The 25,876-nt window shown below is 39.2% G+C and overlaps 1 protein-coding gene across 2 annotated transcripts in view; it reads left to right on the forward strand.

Annotated features, from left to right (window-relative positions):
* Positions 1 to 25,876, forward strand: part of LOC122396185 — a 128,705-nt gene that overhangs the window by 51,277 nt on the left and 51,552 nt on the right. For both annotated transcript variants that reach the window (XM_043394362.1, XM_043394363.1), the window contains exons 3-5: positions 21,261 to 21,409; positions 21,881 to 22,006; positions 22,571 to 22,757. In XM_043394362.1, the coding sequence (XP_043250297.1) occupies positions 21,261 to 21,409; positions 21,881 to 22,006; positions 22,571 to 22,757 (462 nt within the window). The remainder of the gene's footprint in view (positions 1 to 21,260; positions 21,410 to 21,880; positions 22,007 to 22,570; positions 22,758 to 25,876) is intronic.

Genomic DNA, 25,876 nt, shown 5'->3' on the forward strand with positions numbered 1-25,876 from the left:
CGATACATGAAGAGACAATCTTTTGTTTAAATCGAAACTAACATGTTATAGAAGAAGGAAACGATAGAAAGAATATGATCCATGGAATTCTTAATCATCATTTCCTTTATTTTCCAAAGACTATCTTATTATAAGGAACGCACTGATATTTAAAAATATAGAATTTAATTTAAATTTGCTACACTGCGATGTATCGATACGTTTATCGATCGACTATACCGTGCGTGGATGCGTGCGCAGATAGGCCGTAGGGATGTGCAGCAGCTGCGTAGCGGATCATTATCGTGGAAAGTTAATTTTTAAGTATTTTAATACTATAATAAAGTTTTATGTAGTATCGAATATCTCAGCGAATGTAATTCACATAAATTACGATGACATAACAAACGACATAAACTGACGACGAATAGAAACGTGATTTTTAGAAAGCGTTCGGTTGAGGTTACGTGACCACGTGGCGGTGTTTCATATTGCGCGTAATTTTGTGCAAATAGAGTGTCTAGAATGGCTTTGCAAGTCGAATGGTCAATGTTCGAGCACAATACAGATTGAATTTTAAGAGGACAATGGCTAAATTGGCGTTCCTGTATTGTACCAAAAGCAGCAAAAGCAGTGGATGCAGGCATCGGTAGAGACTCTGAGAAATGGTCTGCATGTGCTGGTTTTGCTGATGATTTTAAAGCTTGTAAGTATAAGCAATATAAATTATAGAAATTGTAACAAGTTAAGGCATTTGGCCAATGTTTGCGCAAAGAGTCAGTCTCTGTATTTTGTTCGAGAAGTTGACGAGTTTGGTAATACAAAATTGTGTAAGCGATGGGAGCATGGAGCCAATTACCATTAAGTTAATCGAAAGTAAAGATGTAGAATAGGAATTAGACGGTTCTAATTCTAGAATTTTGATAGCGAAGTTGCCTTGGAGAGCTATTCTGGCAAAAGAATGGTACATTTAGGCACATTTAAAGTAGAGATGCTTAGCTTGCTAGCGATAAATACGAATGGAACTAGTCAGGCATGATTAAAAGATTGAATTTAAGTAGAGTCCATACCGAGTCAGTTTTTAAATTAGATCTAGAAATAGTTGAAGTTTCTGAAGAATTCCCTGAATGAAGTATTTAGACACTTTAATTTTAAGTTACAAAGGTAACAAGGTTTATCGGTGCGAATGGAAATGGAGTTTAAAAACTGAATGTACTGTGTGTGTGTGCAAAAAGATTGTAAAGATGTGCAACAACCGTGTAATGAAACATCATCGGGCAAAGTTAGTTTTAAGTGCCTCAATACTATAATAAAGTTTTAGATATTACCAAATACCTCGGTGAATACACAACAGATACCATACAATGAAAATAAATGGTATTTATTCTCACAAATAAAATCTTGCCATCTTCATCATAGAAGAGTCACCGAATGTTTGCAAGAGACCAATTTTAAGAACCAACATTCTCAAAGCTAAAAGAGTTCTGAGTTTCATATTTGTTGAAAATGGAACTGATTTAGAAACAGTAGTTGAATTTTGAATTCTAAACCTGTTTCCACTCAAGAATTAAATGATTTGGCCAGTTATCTTGATCATGCATCATTCTAGAGGATTTCAATGGTCACAATCATATATGGGGATCATCTAGATCTAACAAGAGATGGACAAATCGACAAGTGGATTGAAACCCAACATTTACCAATGCAAGTTTTCCTAGAGAGAAAATCACCAATGAAGAGATCAAAATAGAAATTCAACGATATCAACTAGAAGAAATTGAACTAGAGAACTTCGTCTCGTTCCCATCAAGAACTTCTTAACGCTGATTTGGCCAATTTGTACCATTGTACGACCAACACGGCAGTCAAAGCGTTAAAAGATATTCGTTGCGGTTCTGTAAACATATCGACAGATGTTCCGACATCGTTAGGTGTACACTATCCGAATAAATCAAATTTCCAACGCATTGGAACACCATTTGAATGTGTATCTAACCGCGTTCCAGAATTATTCGAGCGTACACTTAACCACGTTGGTACATGTTTCGAAAATGTTTGTCGAGTTGCTTCGAATAAGGTCATTCCGCACGAAATCGGGCACGTTTCGGAGCAACGCTTGGAACTGGACCAAAACACGAACAAACACTAGTCCGTTGTTTAAACATATCTCTTAGAATTCTTAAACAATTTAAAAAAATCTCAAAGATACTCGAAGCATAGTACTAACTTTGTTTCTTCGATAAGTTATAATTTTCAATGAGAAAATGAGAAAAGAGTGGTGTTTTTACATTCTCGAGCAATTTTAAATCGACTACGTGAAAATTTATCATAACTCTTGTTGTTGTTTATAGAACCTCTGCAGTAGGTACCATTAGCTAGAGGATGCCTAATATTATTTCACCCATAGTTTTTAAATAATTTATTTTGGATGATTCTCGAGTCTGGTGTATTCCCCTCTGGCGCCGCTGCTCCAGAAAAACCATACAGCTTTTCTACCCGCGCGAATAGACTCCCTACGCCCCGTCTGTCTTCATCCACCCTTTGTATATCCAACTGGTGACCCGGTTCCGGCCTCGCTTTTGTAAAAGTTTATCCACGCGCCTCTCGGCTTGCCGTCGTTAATAAAGTCTCTCGCTTCAGCAAGTCGACGCGACCCTATTGTCTGCAGAACAGGTCGGAATCGGAGATGGGAATCGAAGGATCAATTAAGGAACTAGCTGACACGAAGCCCAGGCTCGAGTACGAAGGAGGGGGACGGATCGTTCTTAAGAGACGTGTTAATTGTATGTACGTCGCGAGATTCTTCCGTTTTTTTTTTTTTTTTATCGGCCAGCGAACGATGATTCGATCCGTCCCTCTCTTTTCCACGCAACTTGATACGCCCCTCTTTGCGCAAAGGGGTCCTTCTAAAGAGGGGCGATTACGCTTTTAACGATTCGTGTTGGCGATAACCGTTTTAATAATAAAGTTACGGCCGAGCGTGGGCCGTCGTTAACACAATAGCTGCGCGTCATTCGTACGCTGGCGATATAGCTTAAAAAAAAAAAAAAGAAACGTTTAATCCATATAATAAAGCGCATTTATCGGAGATCCGTGAACTTCGACGGAGTATGGAAAAAATTTCTATCGTTTAAAATGGGCGTTTCCATATGCAAACGACGCGTTTTTGTTCCTTTGTCAGCTTCCCGGTATCGCGCTGGTTAATCTCCATAAAAGAAGCGTCGTATATCAGGGCATTTGAATAACTTCTTGCGGCCACCGCATCTGCATAGAGATATAAATTTAAAATTGTCTCATTACCGGTACGACCAACGCACTTTGCGCCATTTAATTTCTCCCATCGCGAAAACATTTCAGTCCCCCTGACTTTGTTATAAATTTCCCCGCGACGAATGTAACGAGAAAGTATTTTTTTTTTTCGAGAAGTAGAGCCTCTCCAAACGCGAATTAGATAGGTCGGATCGATGGAGTAGAATTTAATTCGGAGTCTGGCTGTTTTTGATTAACTCCCATCGAGCGCAGCGACGTTAAAAAAAGCTCGCTCGCATGAGTTTCCATCAACCACCGTCGACGACTTTGGGTTACCATTTTTTTTTTCCTCCCTCTTCTTTTGCTTTCCTCCATTCGTACGTACCCTTTCAATCTTTCGAAATTTCTCTTTCGCCGACAAATTTAATTCGGCCGCGGAAAAGCGCAGAGCGAAACGCGAAAATAACCGGAACGAGTTTTCCACCGTAAAGGGTGACCGTAAATCCTCGCGAAATCCGGGGATTTTTTCTTCCAAGGGAGGATTAGTTGCGGGGATCGATCGTTGGCCGTGTTGTAAAATATTAGCAACAACGGGGCTCGAAATGGCGCTGTTTTCACGCTGATATTGCAACGGACGTAATTTCTCGAGACTGCTGGTTTTCTTCGAATTATATTTTCTTGAACTTTTGTCCCCCCAATTAGTTTACACGACGTAGGTTCCTCCGTTTTCGAATTAAGAACTGTACGGATTTTCGTCGTGTCGTAATTAACATAACCGTCGTCGACGATCGTGGATCCTTTCGAATCGTAGGTACAGAATTCTCCGTCTGTCCAGCAAATTCTATAGCACGTAACAACGTTTCTCAACAGTACGGTAATTCCCTTTAACACCCTTATCTCCGAAATTCCGCGGGAAACTTGGCCGAGGCGGCGACTCGCGGACGAAATTATAAGCATCCCTGAAATTAGGAGCAACTTCGTGATCGCGACAGGGGTTGCAATTATGGTCGTCTACCGAGCCGGTCAAAGTTCACGCGACCCACCCCGGAGCATTTCTGGGACTCGAAAAGCCTTCGTAAGTTTGATCCTCCGGGCTGGCTAGACGATCCTCCGATTATACAAGGATCACCGAAATCCTTTGTTATTTACGGTGGTACGAGAAAAGGTCCTTCGAGATACAGTCACGCTATTCTTTGGAGTCCGCCCTTTGCAAACAAAATTTCAGACTCGTCCTTCGATGATTTTAATTACATTTTAATTGTGACAGATATAAGCCTGAAATTTGTAACTCCATTCGAGGGCGATTTTTATAAACATTAGCGATAGTCTCGTTTAACTAAGCTTAATGAATTATCGTGTAGTAATGTAAACAGAAAGTAGATAGTATTATACAGTCATCAGCGTTTGCAAATATCGAATAGGTAGAGCAAATGACGAAAAATTGCGTGCCCCAAAAATTTTCAAAGTCGATTTTCTCCTGAACGAAGGTCGATATCACAAAATTTCATTCCACACCTTCTATTCATTTTTTCTCGAAGAATAAAAATGTATAACTCTATTCAAGGTTGATTTTTATAAACATTGGCGATAGTCTCGTTTAACTTTTAATTCTAATGAATTATAATAATGTAAACAGAAAGTAGATAATATTATACAACCATCAGCGTGTACAAATATCGAGTATGTAAAGCAAATGACGACGTGCCCCAAAAATTTTCAAAGTCGATTTTCTCGAGAACAAAGGTCAATATAAAAAAAAGTAATTCCACACTTTCAATACATTTTTTCGCAAAGAATAGAACCCCGCTAGTATGCACTACATTCTGCGGGGACCATTATAATCGTAATAAAGGAATAATTTTCTTTTTATTGTCCCTATTGTTTTCTCGCCACTGTGAGTCTGTAAATTTTATTTCGTCGGAAAATTGCATGGTGGGCGATGGGCGCAACGTTAAAGCGTCTCGCCGACGTTTACGGGCCTCTTAAGAAGCGATTTCACTGACCTAGTATCAGAGGGGGAGGGGGGAAAACCAGCAGAAAATTGGAGAAAGAAAAAGCCGTGGAAATTGGGACAAAGAGCGCGGGAACGGGGCCGGAAGTCGCTTAAAAAGATGAATGAAAACGGAAATCAACCGCCGCGGGGGGAGAAACGGGAAGCGAGTTTTTCGTGGGGGAAAAAATTCCTTTGAAAAGTTTCCGCGTCACGTCGCGGAGGGGGCTTGGAACGTGCCACGGACGGGGTACACGACTCCTCCGGTAATAAAAATAAATTGCGACCGGGAAGAACTTTTTCTTTTCACGCTCATCGTCCAGGCGTAAACGAACCGGTCACTTTCATTACGGAACCCGCGCGAATTCGTGACGATTCTCTGCGAATAAATTGCGAGAGAAAATTTTTAATCACGAGCAAACGTGATTCGAACGACCCAGTTACAGAAAGAATTGTTTGTTCCGGCGGTAAATCAATTTTGATGGAACGCTCCATTAAATTTGATCGAGTAGTGACTCAATCCTCCCTAAAGGGTAAACAAGCAAGCTTTTTTACACGAGATTTATGAATTCCCTAACTTCCGTTATCAGTGTGCTTTTTATCTGGTATAAAACACAGTGTCTCGAGTACTCGAAACCATAAACCTTGCACGGGTTTTATAGCCTACGCGTAAAACGTGGAACATCGTTTCTACCGCGAAAGAAGGACACTAAAAAGTCGTGTTCGGTGCTCGCGTGCCTCGTAGAAGATCATGGAAAATAGAGCAAGGTGCGCGTCTCGAGAGGCGGAGAACTTTCGTCAATACACTCGTTACAGCTGGAATAGCTCGGCCACTGCGATCCGCGGTAGCTTATAAAACGAGGAAAGTGCGCCGATGTAACACCTTAAAAACGTACGAGCTCGTCCGACCTAAAAGATTTTACGTTTCGTGCTTCCAGGCGATTTGCATATCGCGCGAACGATCTTCGTGGGAATTCTAATACGAATGGTGCATTCGTTAGACGGTAGAGCCTTTGCCAAGTTTATTTCTACGTGCAATTTTCAGGGGATCCTGAAACTCGAACTATCATTCGCGATCTCAGATCCTGATAATTTGCAAACTGGTACAGGTCGGTACGGTTCTGTGTTCAATTGTTTGCAAATTATTAGGTCATTGACCCGAGCCGAGTATTTTTCATAATATGTCGCTTCGAGGAGCCGTCTGCACCAATATTGTGGAAGGTAACGGTTGCACGACGGATCCTACAGTCTCTGTGATATGGATGTAGCATCCTTATCAGATAATCCGCGTTATCGATTCTGCCGTTTCGTTGAGCATCCTCGAAGGACGTCGAAAATCAAGAGGCAAACAGATGCTGGATAAGCTTCCAGAAGCGAACGAACGGGATCAGCTTTCAAAGCGAAGGAAAAAATAGAAAGGCTTTACGGAGGCTCTAGAATTCTATGAAAAATACTCGCCTGGGATTTAGAAACGACACATTTTCGTTGTATGCTAAAATCTCGATTATCTGAACACTGATAACCCCAGCGATCGATTATCCAAACATCGATTAACGGGAATATTTGGTTATCCTGAGATAATCCAGATCAATCTTCCTATCATGTTGGAGCATATGACCCGATTAAAGTTAATACTATTCCTTCGTCTATAATTTCATTCGAGTTTGATTTATTGCGTTTATAGAAGCATCGTTAAATAAATCAATTATACTTGTTTGGATCGTTTTGATTCCAAATTATAAAATTGCTGATATCAACGTTGGATTTTAAAGCAATTGTCAAACAATCGCGTGAGTAATTTTCTGAAAATGTCGTCGGAAAATATTCTAATTTCTTTTGCAACGAATCATCAGAAATCGGAAAACACGTGTGTTCGCCAATTTCTAGTGGTTCGCTGTTTCAAATGAGGAAGAAAATGAAGTGGCGAGCGCAGAGTATCGTAAATAAGGAAGAAACGAGGAGATAAACGAGCCCGCGGAAGAAAATAGAAGAGAAACGGAGAATCGTCTTTGGAAAAGTATACAGGGTGTCGTTAGCGAGCGAGGGAACGAAGAAAAAGAAGAAAATGATCGAATCGATTGCTGACACGCTGCGGATAGTATCAAGGGAGCTCGAAGGGAGATCAATTGATCTGTTCGTTCGACAGACTTTTTCGCCATTCAGTATCCCGGCCCATTGTGGAAACTCGGAACACGAATTTTGCCAATCAGAAAATCCTTCTGCCCGAAAATTGCACAGTTTCGAACGAGTTTCAGCATCTGGCTGGTCTCGTGTTCTACGGTTGATTGTTCAGGATGATCGATTATTTCGCAACGATACCTGAAAACCGAATGAAAAGTTTTAAAAAAGAAAATAAAAACTACGTTTGTTCGTGCTGCGAAATAAAATGCTCGAGACCGTTCAACTTTTGTTTTGGACATTGGTATCGTGAACAATTTAAGAAAAAAAAGATCCAACAGTTGGATAATCGAGGATTCGCTGTATTATATATTTAATTTTGAAAATTTTAATGTCGAAACGAGATACATTATTGTCAGAATTTCTGTTTAAAAGTTAATCCGCCATTGTGTTTGCCCATTAGCCAGAAACCATTTTGCAGTTAATTCATGTTCATCGGGTCCGAGAGTGACGGATTTTCAGTAAAAATCTTCGCAGAATTGTTTGAAATTACAGTGAATTTTTTCACGATTTCCAGTGGATCGATGCGTCTGCTTCGACAACGGACGTTAAATTATTAAATCCGATTTCTGATTGGCAATTTCGAAAATCCGATAACGGTGGAAAAATATCAAGCGTTACTTTTGGTTTTCACGTGGGTTGTTGATTAACAGACCATCGAGGATCCTTGTCGAGTGACCATAAATAATGAATTTATTTATTCATTTAATGTCTTCACTTTATCGTAACTTAACGTGTTACATAACAAAGGAACAAGTAAATAACAGACTTACTTTGTTATGATGACCTGATTTTTTACTTCGTTTAATATCTTTGTTATGTACAATATATCTATATGCAAATTAATTACAAAGAGAGAGACATAATTCGTAAGAATGCAACGATATTACATTGTGATCAATTTCGTGGGTCACTATTATGTATTCATGTCGTTGCATCGATCAACTTTGACATAATTTATTAGGATGTGATATTTATGAGTTCTCTAAGTATGCATATGGAATCTGAAACCTGTCGAATCGACGAATTCCGCGAATCTAGTGTTACGAGACATACTTATTTTCGCGAGGTTCTGAAATATTGACATCATGACAGAATACCATCGGAGAAGACTTCGTCTGCAGCCTGGGAAATCAATAGTCGCTATTTATACAGCCGTTAAGATTATTGATCGTGGTTGAAAGACAACCGAACGATCCATCCCTTATCTGGGATCGTTGTGGCTGATCACAGACGCGCTACCACTACTTACGCGAGCTACTAATTCCACTGATAAGTCAGACCCCCTCTTTCGCGAACCTCGATCTACGAGGCGATTAAAAAACGGCAACCTAAACCTTCAGCTTCGAAATTTCAAGTAGGCTAAATATTAACATGGATTACATTTTCTGTAAATTAATTCGTGGAACTCATGTTGTCGCAAAAGAAAGTTTTTGGTCGTGTGTTACATAGATCGATCAATTTCAATTCTTAGTTAAATGTAAAATTTGAGTATTTCTCAAAAACGCTTTGAAATTTTGTAATTTTGTCGACTTTGTCCACCTGCTCGAATTTTTTTCTCGAAAATGCGTGGAATTTCGAGGGTGTGTCTATTCACCAATAATTATTGCAACAGACTCCTGCAACCGAAAATATTTTTTTTAGAATGATTAGAAATTTTATTTTTCGACGAAAAATTTCAACAGCTACCCCCTGTCGAGTTTTCATAGAAAATCGTTTTTGATTTTTAGTCATTTTGTTTGACGTCCTACAGAAAAGTTGTTTAATACTTTTTTGTAGGCGCCCATGAGGTCTACTTCAGAAAAAAGTTTCGTTGAAATATATTCACTATTGCAGGAATTATGGGTGTTTGAAAATTGGACCATTTTTATGGGGGGTTTTCTCACCTTACGGGGTGAAGGAACAACTTTTCGAATATTTTTGCAATTTCCACATATTCTCCATTAAAATACGCGTTGTTTGCTTTTTTATACGTTAAAATCCTCCAATCCGTTCAGAAGTTATGACGTTTTAAAGATTCGCATGAAATTTCAGTGAAACATATCAACGGTATGGTCAGACATGATCGGTAATGAATTTTTTTCTCGAAACTGCGTAGGATTTCGGGGGTATGTCTGTTCACCAAAAATGATTGTAATTGACCCCCGCAACTGAAAATAATTTTTTTAGAACGATTTGAAATTTTTTAATTTAATCTTTTAATTACTTTTTAATGAAGCCTCAATCAAGGAATTAGTATCCTTGATTTTCGTCTTATTTTGGCTTCTATAATCTCCCAATTAAAATTTTTCCTAAGAGTGGTCGAACACCCTGTATAAGCATTAAATAGTTACTCCCACTCGTATTAGTACGCTATAATGATGATTCACTATAAAAGAAGAAAAACTTGTTTCTTATGAATTGAAACCGTATATCATTTTTTCCTACATTGAGATACTTGGGGGTTTAAATTAACAATAAAACTTGTGGAAGGTCTTGCCACGTTAGAAACATTGATCTTCGTGTGGTCACCAAAGTGCAGCATCATTAGGCCGCGTGCAGTACAAGATGGGTTACCGCTTGGGGGTGAAAAAGACAACGTCGTATACTGTTTATATTATTTATCACTCTCTATCGACTCTTAATTGGAGGGTACGGTGTCGTTAATATTTAAGGAAAATCAAACTATTTAAACAATAGAACAAATACCAGTGTAATTAAACACAGCATTTAGTAAAAATAAATGGAAAATCAGAAGAAACAAAAAATTACTTCGTTGAATAGGAGTAAACAGGAAGAAGTAAAGATTTGATAAGAATAAAAATGGCAGGAAATTAATTAAGAAACAAGTTCCTCTTCATTAATAATCACGAATCCTTGTAACCCCCTTTAACGAGACAAACGAGATCGATAGAAGAACAAAGTAAAAAGAACCGTGACCCAGTCCGGGCATCGCGGGGAGAGAGATCGTGGCGCAGTAAACGCGCATTTTCCGGCGCGACGAGACGAAAACGATGGAAACTCGTCGGGCAGGTAGTCTCCCCCGTCGTCGCAACGCGAATTCGGTGATTCGGTAATTCGGCGTGTTTGGCAAGCTCGAACGAGCTCGAAATGCCGGCGTCGCGTCGCTGGCGTTGGAATCCGCGAGCCAAACCCGGTTGATCGATAACAATGGGATTCCGCGCGTGAAAAATTCCCCGGAGGCAAAAAGCGCGCGTTTCTGGTGGGGCCTCTTCATTCGGCGATTCCGAGCGGACCGTAATTGAGAAGGCTGTGTATCGGGAGAAAAATAATGTCACCGTTGAAAATGCCGACCAACGCCCAAGTACCGACGTGGATTTTTTCATCCACGAAAAACGCTGACGCGGATGGCGTTCGGCCACCGTTCATAAATTTCCGCCCGCGTCCGTGGCGAGTATTTCATTTCCCATCTCCGCGGCTACGTATTGTTCGACGCGTTCATAGACGATAATTTTCGCTCGTTAAACTTTCGAGCAATTCTACTCGCGTCCCCATTGAATCGATCCTTGTTATAGACACGAACGGAATAATGCCTATTATTTCGCAATTAAGCACGCGCACAGCCTAGATATCGAGTCTTAGATATCTGCGGAATAATTTTCATGAACGGGAAAACGTTAACGAATGTTCAGAAATCAGCCAAAATATGTAATAATTATTCCAACGTCCTGGAAACTTCCTTTCGATGTATAAAATATATTAAAATATTGAATTTAAATGTATCTTAATATTTTGTGAAATTTCCTTTTGATTTTATTACGATTTTAAGTAGTTCTATATTTGTTCAATAATTTTATTAAATATAAGTTTATAATTATAGTTGTTTTTAAATATTTTTAAGCTCCATATTTCTGCACTTTGATAAATATTATTTTCGATCAATTTTTTCTATCATAAGAAAGCGAGATATTTCAGATGCCTTAAAAAATATAAACAATATATGGAAAAATCTAACTCGTATCGGATCACGTGCCCCCTAAAACCGTGCAATTTTTCTTCGAAACATTTTTCGGTATCACCATCAGTTTCGAAGTTATTCAAGTAGGTCGATTTAAATGGGTCACTCTCTATACATACGAATTTGGCACCAGGTTTGGTATTTCGGATAGTTGTTGTAAAACTTCAGTGACGGGGATATATTGCCCACCAAAACAAGCAAAAAGGTCTCAATAAACATGAGTCGAAACATCGATAGTTTCTGAACTATAAGTATACCTATACAGGGTGTACCTACAGGGTAAAAATTCTAATAGGAGATTCTAGAGGCCAAAATGAGACGAAAATCAAGAATACTAATTAATTAATGGAGGCGTCGTTAAAAAGTTATTAACGTTTAAAGTTCCACCAGTAATAAATTTTTTTCTCGATAATGCGCAGGATTTCGGGGATATGTCTATTCACTAAAAATGATTGTAATTGATCCCCGCAACCGGAAATAATTTTTCCAGAATGATTCGAAATTTTTTAATTTTGTCGAAAAACTTCACCTCTCGAATTTTTTTTCTAGAAAGTGGGTAGCATTTTGGGGGTATGTCTATTCACCAAAAATGGTTGTAATAGACCCCTGTAACTAAATATAATTTTTTTAGTACGATTTGAAATTTTTTAAATTCGTCTAAAAATTTCAGTACCTACTCGAATTTTTTTCTCGAAAGTGGGTAGGATTTCAGGGGTATGTCTATTCACCAAAAATGGTTGTAACTGACCCCTGTAACTAAATATAATTATTTTATTACGATTTGAAATTTTTTAAATTCGTCTAAAAGGTTCAGTACCTACTCGAATTTTTTTTCTCGAAAATGGGTACGATTTCAGGGGTATGTCTATTCACCAGAAATGGTTGTAATATACCCCTGTAACTAAATATAATTTTTTTAGTATGATTTGAAAGTTTTCAATCTTCAGGGTAACAGACAGTCATGGTCAGACATTGTATCTTCAGTAATGAATTTTTTTCTCGAAAATGGTTAGGATTTTTGGGGTACGTCTATTCACCAAAAGTCATTGTAACTGATCCCCGCAACTGAAAATAATTTTTTCAGAACGAAAATTTACATTACGATTTCCAATATAGTATTCGATCATAATTTTCTTTTCTGTTCCCAACGTGCTTTGTTAAATGGAAATACAATGGCATCAGAAAGGAACATAGTTATATCCTTTACATATTACACATATTTTCTAAAGATTTAAGGGAATTAAACCTGCCACGAAACACACGTGCACATGGATTTCGTGAATGTTTCTTGGATTTTGTGGACGTCTCGCTGCTCTATCAATTTCTGCTATATAATTTTAGCAATAACGGTGACCGAGTCCCGCTCGACTTCTCAATTATGCCACTAAATCCGATCAACTGTCGAACGCTATTAACCAGAGACTTTGACGATAATCGACGGGAGCAGAAATCGCGTTTTAGAGCAGAATATTGTAGCACGAGCGCTGTTTCTGGTGGCGCGAAACGTAGAAATAATTTAACGCGTTTGTTATGTATTCCATAGATTAACTGTCGGTGGACGATAAGGACAATAATACAGTCTCTGATCGCTCATAGTATAAATTATGACTCTCGAAACGGTTCTTCGTCATCTTTTCAAAGGGTTGGCATTAATAGTCGAATGAAATAAGAATTGTAATAAGAATTCTATTGAAATACTTGAATATTTATAGTAATGTACGAACAATGGAGGATGAGCAACATATGTGGACCACCAGGCAGTTTAGTATAAAAAATCATGGCGGTGGATGGGAATAAATAAATTTGCATCGATCTCGTTAAACCAATGAAGATTTACATTTCGAATGCTCGTTAGTAAGGGAAAATAAGAATCGCGATATTTTAATAGAATATTCCAATGTTAAATTAATCGAGTATTTTATCGGTTTTACGTCATGTGGTGAAATTATGAGGGAAGAAGGGACACTGGCAATAAGCTCGCGACAAGAGTGGAACAAGATTGCTTCGATTGATCTTGTTCACGAGGTCAGGTTCATTGCCAAGTGCTCTTGCGGCACCTGAACGAGTTTGAACTCTGCTCCCTGTTATAGGGTGGGCTACGAAGCGTGTAACATGTCGCAATATCACTAAATTTCTCCTTTGACGGTCGTGGATTCGACGCAAAAAATCGTCACCGACCTATCTCCTCGAAACATCCAATCCGAAGCGTCTTCAAGCGAATTTAATTATTTTACAAAGAGATCTATACTTGGGGAATCAAGTGACCACAATTTTGAATATTTTTCTACGAAAAAAAAAAATCGTAGATACCAGTATGGATTGAAAGTGAACGAGAAATAAAAAAATATCCTCCTTTGACGAGAATTTCTAAAAAAAACCAATAAAAAATCGTTCGGACGGAAATGCTCCATTTAAAAGCTTTTTTTTCCTGTACATTTTTATTGCTTCCCATATTTCGAAACGATACGACGTTATTTAACGATGTAACTCGTTCGAGGCATATCGGTCGCTTCGACAAATTGAATTTTGGCCAGCTTTTCGACGCCTCGGGACTTTGTACGACGCCCTTAAACCACGCTCGGACGGGGGCAATTGCAGCTTCGACGTCGCGACGTCTTTAGACGGTGGCATTTCGCTTCTCTTGATTCGACACCGGTGACCTTACGGCGGGCAGACCAACGTGGAAGACCGAGGGGAGCTATGCTCGAGAAATTCTTGGAATTAGATCAAGCCCACTCTAACGAGGAAGTAATGAACGAAGCGAAACTTCAGAGACGCCATGGTTGCTCTTTGACGAGGGTGATTCCTCGAAGGATCCTCCGCGGAGGAAAAAAAGATTCAATTGACGGTGCACTCTGTTGCGGGAAGGGAACTGGCCTATGCACCCTTCTAATTCCATCCCTTCTATTTAAATTCCTTTAACATCTCCATGTCGCTCTAGCGTCCTCCATTTTGCAAGATCGAAGTGAATATTTTGGAATTTCTGATCAAATTAACAGAGACACTAACACTACTCGATACTAATTTAATCAAAGAGAATAATCCCCTGAGTAAAACAATGTTTTACAAAACTTTCTCTTTTATATCGAAAACGTGTTTTCCCTGTAGAACAGTTTGTTGGTTTGTTTACGTGTATTTATGTAAACGAGATTATAGACTCTGAAAAGTTTATACAAAATAAAAAACAACGGATAAAAGTTTCAACCACTGCTGGTTACATGCAAATATTGACACCTTCGTGTCAACACGATGGTTGTAGCGTGTGGGCTGCCGATGTTCGTGCAAATGCATATTTTTGCAGAGAACAGATATAAAAGTGGGGCATAGATTAGAATTTTTATTCGTTATCAAAGGGTTCCTAGAATGTATTTTTAATTAGAATGCACGATAACTTTGAACGCTGACAAATTTGAAAATTTAAAGGAAATATGTATCGCCCCTAATACCTTTATTATTTTGATCCATAAGTATACTAGTATAAGTATCTAGTTCCAAGAATGTATTTTTAATTAGAATACACGATAATTTTGAAGACAAATTAAAAAATTTAAAGGAAATATGTATCACTCCAAATACCTTTTGATCGATAAGTTGACAGAGATCTCAGAATATTTCCTAGATTTTCCCAGTTTTCCAAGTTTATCGAAGGTCCTTAATTACCTCATTTCCAAACGTTTCTTATGTAATCCAAGTTTCTTATCCTCGAGACGATTCAAGGGAAGGAAAGTCGATTGACAATTCCATAATATCTTGCTTTAAAATCTGTTTCCATTTCAACGATCCTCCTCGGCTAAAATATTCCATCTGGCTAATCTGATCGATCGAAAAAAAACGAAGATTTTATTCCTTCGTTCGTGCCATTCTATTTTTCTTCTTAACCTAGCAAATAATCGAACGCCTTAAAGACTATTTTAACTTAATAAAAATGTGGGATAAAAAGATTAATACCTTTGATATATGTATACCAAATAGCTAAAGAACTATTATGTAGCTCGTTGACCGATCGTTCGATTCGCTGGTCGTCAAAATGGCGGCGTCTCGTCCGCGGAGAAGCTTATTCCGGGATTGGTGAAATGAATTTTTACCAAAACCCGCACCGAATACGAGGGGTATTCACAAACGCTGTTGGAACGTTTGTTTCTTGCTTGTTCTCATTAAAATGTCGCGCGGGTTACTCGTATAACGACTACTAATGACGCAATTAGACTACGAAATTCGTGTTAATTACATCAGACAGCGGAAAAAAGACACGAACTTTCGGGCATACGCTGCTCGAGTGTTTCTCTCGACTTAATTAGCCAAAGGAAACCAGGCTTCCTTTGATTCGGAAGACGCGCAATACCGAATAAACGCTTGTGTCTCGACATGTTCGATTCTCGTTTAGCTGTTATTAAATGAACAAAACCCACGGATGCCCCGGTAGAAACGCGAATCGCTTAATAATTAACAAGTTCTACAATTTCTACGTAAACTTGGTCGTTGTTACAACGATGTTAACGATTCCTTTTGCGTGAGTCGAGGATCTCCGATCCCATAATTAGGATCCTTTGTCGGCTACTCTGCTTTACATTGATCAAGAAGGATCAACCAAAACAGGAACCTACGCGATGTTCCGGAAGCTGTTGTCCTTTGCTTTGAACAACATTCTGGAAAGCAGGATCGAACAATCCAACAGGACCCTGTCCGTATGGTGGACTCGATCCAGCAATGGTGTCGGATTAGTTTCCCCGCAGTTCATCAACAACGAAGAGTCGCCATTCTATTCGCGTGACCCAAATCAAACGGATTACACAGCGCGGTCTATTTTGGAGTCGAAGGGCCGCGTTAACAGCCACGACAGTTTAAAACTGTCGAAGAAATGTTTGATTAGCAGAAAATAAGCGTTAATTGGGGTTAAAACACGTCCCTGATTACGAAATTAATATTCCGAACCCATCTTGAGAAATGAAAATAACTTCTGTTATACGATCTATCCATTTAAGAAGCTAATTTTCCTTTGACCGGTATTAATAATAGAATTTTAAAAGATACTTGAAACTGTTCAGAATTCCTCGAAGGAAAGGAATAAATTAATCCTTCGTAACTTTTTACTGAAAACCTGCGAAACATTCTACCATAAATTCGTTATTATATCCTTGCAATTTTATGGATCCAGATAAATTCTGGTTACGATCGCGAAGAACTGTGAAATTTATTACGATAAGTCGAATCAAGTTCTTTATTTCTCGAATATGAAACTCGAAACTTGTCATAGTCACGATACAAATTACATCGACGTCTCTTTAGAGTCGTTTTATCATAAAATATTTCAAAATTGAGAATGTTAATCGAATTAACCTTTACCATTTTCAATAAATGTTACTTTTCCCACGAGATTCTTTACTTTACGTTTCCGTATGCTGCCCGCGTGCTCAAAAGGTCGAAATAAAGAGACCACAGCGACGTTGAAGAAACGTCCCGTTGTTCCGTGGAAATAGAGTTTTCGTGTTCCTCCGGTGCATCGCCGCCCCCCGACCTTTTCACCCGTCTCCGCCCTACGACGATCGAACGAGTGTTCTGGCGGGCGTAAGATACTCATAAATCCATCCGATATATCCGAACGAGGTTTTTGATATTCGAAATCGAACGCGAGACTGTACAAATCGAATCCCTCGTCAGCGGCGATCAGTTTTGTTGCCGACGAGCCTCGGCCCCCGGAGCACGTAGAACGGAGATTTTTCTCGCCGGGAAATCATGTGTGCGATGAAATACGAGCTGGATCATCCCCGTGGCATGAAAATTTACGCGCCCGACAATCTCCTGGAAACGCGCCACGCTGGCAAGCTGAGAACCAAACGGAAGAATCCTCTTCTCTTAAGTTTTCGCTGCTAACGAGATATTCGAGACCACTGTGGGGCCAAGAAAGTGACATAAGCATCGATGCATACAGGAAATATCAAGCATCGTGTTGTGGGAAGACTGGAATAACCAGAGACAAATTGATCAAGATAATTGCACGGAGCAAGTTTTTTTCACGTATTTCAAAGTGACTCAAGTGTGGACGACTCATTAGCAGTAACAAATGTAGCCATGACAGTAAAACGAAACCTAAAATGTTCGAATTACATTGCTTTAGCGTGAACAGAATATTCGTATGGAGACGCCATATTGAAAATGTTGCTTCAGCGTAGACGTAGCTTATCCGAACGAGATTTTGGAATCATCAATGTTGCCAAGAAAGTGACATAAGCATCGATACAGGTAAAAAATATCAAGCATTGTGTTGCAACAATACTGGAATAACATATAAGCAATATAAGCGAGGCACCAGAGACAAATTGATCAAGCTAATTGCAATGGATGCAGCAGCTGCAAGGAGCAAGTTTCTCTCACTTATCTCAAAGTGACTCGAGTTTGGACGACTCGTTAACAGTAACGAATGTACTCATGAAATTAAAACGTAATACGAATGTTCGTACGAGACGCCATATTGAAAATGTTTTGGCGGACCAAATGGCGCTTGATGTTGCCTCGCTGTAAACGTGGTTTTAGGAACAATTATTCCCCTCGTCCAGTTTTCAACGACTACGTTAAAGGGACGAGACTCGAAGCGGAAGAATGGGGGCTGAATCGAAACGCGTCGATGCGGAAGACGAAACGAGATACACGGCTCTCGTTGTTCCACGACATTTTTTCGCTCCTCTGCTCCTTCGAATTTAACGTTCTTCCTAACGTTTGGCTGTTTCAATTTGGTCAGATTACCAGGGGGGCTGATACGTCTCGAACAAACGAACCTCGCGGTTTCGCGAACCACGAGAAGACGAGACACACTTTTCGAGATTGGAGAAAATATTTAATACAACGGTAGCTTGGAAGGTTTTCGATTTAATTCGAAATTAACGAGCGTCATGTAACAACGTTACCACGCTTCGATCGCGACGCAAGCCGAACCGATCGCTCGGGATGAAATTCCCGCCACATGGTGCCCGATAAATTGCAACGACGAAGAACCGGGTTCGAATACTGGATTACTTTCATCAGCATTTTGGGTCGAGGAATGCTCGATATTGGATCTGAATTTCATTCTGAACGGAAACGTGCGTTTCAGAACTGCGGTTCCCGCCGCTTGATTTCCATTGTGCTCGAACGACGGACTTAATACAGAGGACCCGTGGCGTTTAATAGGATTCAAAACGCGCGGGAGTTCCAACGAGTTTCAAACATTTTACAATATCGAAGACCAGAAGTGGACTTTTTCGGTGTAACGGTCGAAAACACGTTCCCCCACCACCCAAAGAGGTGGAGGAGGATCCAACTTGCTCAGGAGAAGAGTTAGCGAAGTTCGAAGGACGGAGCCTCGCGAGACAGGTTTTCTGTCCATTAAACAATTCCAAGTTAGCCGCGGGTGTCGCAGAACCGCGTAAAATTCGATCAAGAGTTATTACGTTGGAACACGTCCGAAGTGGATTCTGTTTCTTACCCGAGACGGATGATCGTCGTACCGGGTGCAGTTTTAATCCTCCGACAAGTTCCACGGATCGATACAACTCCTGAGATGCTCGTATGTCTTCCTCAAGATGGTTTCCAGCTGCTTGCGTCGTACCTCGGAAAAAACAACAAACAGAGTCTCGAACAATACTTGTCTGTCGCTTCGCCAATTTTCAAAGGAACCGGCGCGCTTCTTTCGCGACCGTTTCCACTCCCGCGGAAATTTCCCAGCCGAACCGGAGTGTATACATCTCTTTCATGTCAATTTCTCATGTTCGCCGAAGCGACATTTTAGTCGATACGATTCTATTTTCGAACCCCGTCTCTCGGGATAGACGTTTCAAATTTTGTTTCGAGACACCCCGCGCGAGATAGAGGTGGACATAATAGTCGCAGACCCAGGATTCGACTTAAATGGGCCATCGATGGATCAAATAAAACGGGGTTGTACGATAGAACTTGTAAAAATTCAATTTGGAAACTCTTACACCCCGACGGCCATATTGATTTTATTTCTAATTGATATTGTCCTCTGTTATTTTGTGTAACTATATAGAGACGATATTGTTATTATTGTTACAGTAAAATATGTAAAATTCGTGTTAAACAATACACTATGATATTCTATAAAATACAACTCAACCATTAAAGACAGTTAATATCACATATATGAGTTTATGACACACGTTGTAAAGTGTGATTTTTCGTGTAAAAACAAATAAAAAATGCAAAACAATTTTTGATACGAGTCTCCATTTGAAAAAAAATTGATTTATTCGAGTACATGTATGATTCACTGTGATTTGGTTCGAGCGTCTGACCATTCCACGTGTTTTCTACTTGCGTTACTATTTCCAAACGTTTATGCCAATGATTTCTAACGTAGGCGTTAATATTCTGGTTCGAATGGTTAAAGTTTAATTTAAATGTTTGCACGAACTAATTTTTAAACACTGTTGTCCTGCCACACAACGTGTCTGACCATTCTTCGTGTTTTCTACTTGCGTTATTATTTCCAAACGTTTGTGTCAACGATTCCTAACGTAGGCGTATTCTAGGTCAAATGGTTAATCACCAGAGCGTTTATGTTGTTTAAGTGTTTAAAAATCAATCGTGCAAATATTTGATCGAATTAAACACCGACGTGTCCGACCATTATTCGTGTCTTCTACTCGCGTTGTCGCATGCAAACTCGACTAGATCATAACTGATAACTACGCTGGCGTTGATCGTTATATCGATCTTCTTAGAGACAAATACTATTACAAATTGTAATCCACACTTTCCCCCCATATATCGGGTGGCACCAAGAACTTTCGCCACGCCCTACATAATTCATTCGTGATTTATACATATTTTTATATCTCACCGGCTTCCCCGCATTCGCGATATAGAAAAATGAATATTTCATGCAAAACTTGATTTCCATGGTCGGAATGATGAATTATGCGAAAGGATTCTACACGTGTCACGGACTTTGCGTAAATCTTCTAGTTCTCACCGACGCTGCGGGGCAACTCGATAGTCGACGAAAAGTTTTTTCTCTCTCTCGTCGAAAATTTATACAAGGTATCGATCTCGTTAAAATCGATAAGAATATAAAAGGAACGATCTCAGCTACCGGTTCATTCCACGAACCAGTGAATAAAATGTTGCAATAGTAACTAACCTTTGATCGAAGGAAACGTACTCTAAAACACGCGAACGAGTCTTTTCAACGAGCGAGAGAATTATGTCGGACACTTTTCTTTTGTCCGTCTTGTATTTACACTCAATAACAGACTATAAAAGCAAAGGAATATTCAAGAGTTTAAATGTTCTCTGGAATACAGCTTTCTCTTTGAGGTTCCGTTTATGCGCGCAAATACAATTTTTCTCTGGAAAACGTGAAACCGGAATCGTTCGTACGAATTAAATGCAAACTTGAAACAAAAAAGAGGCTTTGTAATTCGACATTTTTAAATATCGAGCAACTTCCAATCGTGGTTCAATACTACTTTATTTGTATTTTGGAAATTTTAATTAGACGTTGAATAAGATAAATGGCAGTGAAAAATATGTATTTGACGCTAGAAAAAGTTTCAGAAAATACAAATACTAGTTTTATACTAGTTTAGTTTAGACTTAGTTATGATAGTTATGACTAGTAAGTGTCATGGCGTCGTTCGTTGGTTCTCTGCACATCGTTTGTAATTGTCGAAGGTGGATAAAAGGAAGTAGTTGCTTTTGCTAGGAGGACAAAGTGCTCGAGGAACAGATGAACTTCCGTAATTCCGATCTCGTGATAGTGGTTCGTTGGTACGATGGGTCACTTTGGGTCATCGCCATTGATTTTTCTTCCAGAAAATATTCGCGAACAAGCTGATCGAAATTAACGTCTGAACGACCGGTGATGCGTTCGAAAAAAACTCGTAATAATACATTTTCCGTGTGTTTCAGTATCCCGGCGGTAGAATGCAAACCGGAAACGAGATCAGCGCGAGGTCCTGGCGGGCGTCCAGCGCCCCTCTTACGTTCCAGGACTCTGCCAGCCATCGTTGCACCTGGTTTGAGCATCCTTCAGGCACAGATCGATGCCCGCTACAATGGTCAGTTAAATCAAACATAATTTTTTATTTTAATTTATATCTTAAACATTAGTGTACAATATAAAAGACACTCCTTCAGTTGAGATATAAATAATTTAATTATCGGTTGTAGATCTGGCTTTTAAACGAGGAAATTTTATTATATTATAATAAGTACTTACATACTGAAGAAATTATTACGACCTTAGTATCATCTATAAACTATTTTCAGATGTTAAGGTCAGACAAAATCTTAAGACTAAAAGCAACAAAAAAAAAAGAGAAATTATTTATTTTATAATTTATAATTAACATTGCAAGTGGTTGTAACTGTCTGGATTATTATTATTTATAATTGTAATTTTTACGAGTCCCAAAACAAATTTCACCGAGGGCTAAGTGAGCAGCCGAATGGTGGAAAGTTCATGGGTTAATTTTCGTTCGACTGTAACGCTTTTCTGAAGCCACAGGGTATTCTTTGGATGGTTTCAGCAGTGTCAAGCGGTCTGTCCGTTCCATCGCCCGCAGAAAGTGCAGGTTCCGGGAAGCGTGGGAGTACAGCTTCCCATTGCACCAAGCTACTCGCGCCGAGAATATCCTTCACCGATGACACGATAGGTAAGACAGAGGTTTATCCGGTAACACAGACTTCGTCTCCAAGTCATACGTCTTCGATTCCCTCTTCGAGTCTGTATTCTCTGTATAAACATGGATCTTCGTTAAACGTCCGGTCTGGAAAAGAAGAAGACGGTGGCTCGGTGTTGTGAAACGAAACTGGCGATATCGAAAGAGTCAAAGCAATGTTTATATCCTAACATTTATATAAAAATTCCATTTTTTATAGCAGTAAATATTTATTTTATTATTTATTCCGACAGAATATTATTCATCTACTGATAGAAATATATCGCTTTAAACAGTTTACTAAAAAGAAAGTACATCAGTTGAAATTCAAACTTTGGTCAAAGTGTCTAAACGTCTACGAATTGTGTTTTGTTACATTTATTTTGTTATTTATAATTTGAGTTATATTTTGTAATTTGTAAGTGTCAGTGTGTATTTCGTTTTTTGCCACGTTTCTCTGGCTTGAGACCGAAACGCGTGGCTCTGAAATTGGAGGAGAAATCCGTTCGCGCGTTGACTCTCGTTTTTCCTCGTTTATTTCTTCTTTTTCCCTTCTAGAACGTCGCGTCTCGGACTCCGGGCCGGCAAACAGAGAATCCTCGAAGGAACATTCGACGAGAAGCGGTAGACTCAGTACCTCCAGCATCGGTGGTTCTCAACCTTTGACCAGACTGGCGAGACTTTTGAACCAGAGGCCGAGCTTCACGCCGAGCGACGAGATACCGCGAAGGCTCTCATGGGAAAGGTATGTCACGGTTACCGCCTCTCCCGTAAAACACCCGGGGATACGAGATATTGCCCTCCCCCCGCCTTGGCCATTTTGGGTAATCGACAATCGCAATTTAGTCCAGAAAACACGTTAAGACGTTATTTTATAAAATCGTGCAGACTCTCAACTCTCTGTTAACTCTCAAACTAAGCAATCAACTTCTCATTCTCGATTTCTTGTACTTCTATATCTCGTTCGAGGGTGTGGATTTTCATGCAACTGGCTTTCAAGTTGTTGGATAACAAAAAAGACAAATTGAAGTGTTTCTGACAACGTGAAAGTGAACATTGCAGGAACAGAGATGAGCACCGCAATGAGAACACGAGAAGTTGACTCAAAGCAGTCGTGCGGGCATCTTTGATACTTTTAAAGTAATTGATTCGAGAGAAGATCCATCCAGGTATAATTCAACGACCAAAATGGCTGAAAAGTTCAAACGAGATTTTCTCGCAAACGAAAAATACGTCTAACCTATGAAGCGCCATCTGGGTTCACAAGATGGCGTACACCAGATGGCGCTGGACACTAAATTCGTATTCGTGGTTCCCCCTTATTGATATCAAACTATCGAAATGCTCTAGTCAAGAAGCAACAGATACGGATCCAATATTTAAATCGAGAGACAAATTGAGGCTTCCGTTTTGCAAACTTTAAGCCATCGAGGGTGGTTCCCCGTTGAAAATTGGTATTATATCGTCAAGAAACAAGAAATACGCCCGTCTGCGATGGATCGATAGGCATTATTTTAAAATCCGTACATCCATCCCGTCAGCGAGCGCCGTTGAAACGGGAACAAAGATCTATTGCGTGACAGACGGCGGGAAAACATAGAGGTTGCGAGCCGGATATATATAGGAACAAGGAGGGGGAGGTCAGTGAGCGTCGTGTGTGTGTGCTTTATTCGCGCGAAACGATTCGTCGGACGTAGAAGTTCAATTTGCAAATGGATACGACCCGGTTACGCCGAACAGAGATGGCGGGTTCCAGCGAAGACCGAGCGGATATTACAGAGAGCCCCGAAAATATTGCCGTTTTCTAGACCAGGATGTACATATTTACCCCCCCATGGTGCCACCAGTAAACTCTCTGTTAGGTTTGCCGTCGCGTTAGTTCCACGAACACAGACCCATCAGCCATCATGGCCAACGAAAGACTTTCTGGAACAAGATTCATTCTCCATTTACTTTTTCCAAAGCTTCTCTTAACCAAATTTCGTAACATTAACTGGATCCAAACTAACATTTGGAGAACTATATTTCACTTTGTCTTGAAAATTTTTATTTATGAAATTGCAACATTAAATGCAGTTAATGAGAAATGTCACGAATGTATCAATTACTCCAGGAGTAATAAAAATTAGTGCTTAAATTGCTAATTTAAATTTTTCTGCTGCGCTCGAAGAGCGTGAATGGATGTTAACTGGTAAAAAGTGAAGGGTCGGAGTTGAAAAGTAAGAATGCGCGGGTAATTGTCAGAAGTTTTGCTGCTGCAAACATTTGCTACCAAGTTTACCGGGTTCCCCGATACCGAGTAACGATTCAACAAATGCAAAGGTACTTTGTCCAGCGTGAATGCCATGAGTTGGTAATACGCGATCTCGGCTCGAACTTTCGTCGTATTTCACGAAACTTGCAGCTTCCTTTGGCTCCATTTTATCGGACTGTTGATAGCACTTACGAAGAAAAGAATACTTTATTTAGTCAAGTTTTTAAGTTATTTTAAAAGCAACTGAATCGTGAAGGCATAATAATAGTTAAATTTCTCAATTATACAAAGCAGGGTGGAACGAGGGTGATTCTACGTGAAAAAAAAAACAAGTAAAACCTGAAGAATAATATTTCTTTGTGTAAATCCTACGTGTTCGAGATCAAATTAAATTTGAAAATTCATTTATTTTAGATTACCTCGCCGCGTCTGACTATCATTTACTCTTTCTACTTGAAACTCTATATACTAAGGATTTCTCAAGCATTATGATAGTAAATTGTTCATATTTTGTTATGAAAAAAGAATAATATAGTGAAGATTTTATTACTACTTCCGAACGTGGCAGGATTTTAAGTTTCAGACCATCCGTAGAAAGAGTAATAAATTAATCATTTCAAAATAGAAAATAATCTAACCATTATGAACAATAAAATACTGATACTTACTGAAAGACGCGTGAGCCAGAATTGCAATATAAAAATAATAATTTAAAAGAAATATTACTGTTCGTTGGAATTATTTTTGTAATCTCGTCCGACCAATACACGACCTATACTACTTCCACTTTTTCTTCCTTCGAGTGCTCTTTAAGGTTCGCTTCTCTGCACTATATTTCAAAGCAATACTACAAAGAAGTATTTAGTTAAATATCAAATATTTCATTTGAATTAACATTGTTAAAATGCATTAAGAACATTAAAAATCATCTTTAGAGAACACTCTGTCCATCGTTAATTTTATGATACTCCCAACAAATAATTTAAATAACAATTTTATGAATATCCGAATCAATTTTTTTTTGTTTTTTAAGGAGTGGTTCTTTGGTGAACAGTCTAATTATTATTCCCGACACAGAACTTCTGTTCGATTAGCAAGGAAACAGCCGATTTAATCTCGCGGTAACATCGAGCAGCGCGATGGAAATGTATAGTCGAATTTAGCTTGGCTGAGTAGGTGGTTTTTTTTTTTTTTTCTTTTTTTTTTATCATAGTTACCGTTATCTTCTCGTGTGTCTGACCTTTCCTTGGCCATCAACTCTGAAACCTTATCCCCCTGCCAAGAGGAGAAGCAATTATCTCCCCTTGGCTGGCGTTAAAAATTATTTATAGTTCACGCGTTTTCCTGGTACAACGATGCGCAACGAACCGCGTCGAAGCTGTGTCAAAACATATATTACCACCACACACACCGGTGAAAAATAACTTCCTGGTATAGATCATGATCATAGATGAGATACGGTTGAAACGCTGGCGATACATCTAATTTCTTTTTAATTTTGTTTACGGAACGAGAAACATTGTTTATTTCTTTCTCGCCACTCTGCACAGTGTATTTGGTCCTCTTTTGACACGAATATAATATAACAAAGTAATTTTATTACGTAAATA

This window comes from Colletes gigas, unplaced genomic scaffold, assembly GCF_013123115.1.
Source record: "Colletes gigas isolate AHSC1104 unplaced genomic scaffold, ASM1312311v1 Colletes_gigas_Sc00007, whole genome shotgun sequence".
Classification (NCBI taxonomy): domain Eukaryota; kingdom Metazoa; phylum Arthropoda; class Insecta; order Hymenoptera; family Colletidae; genus Colletes; species Colletes gigas.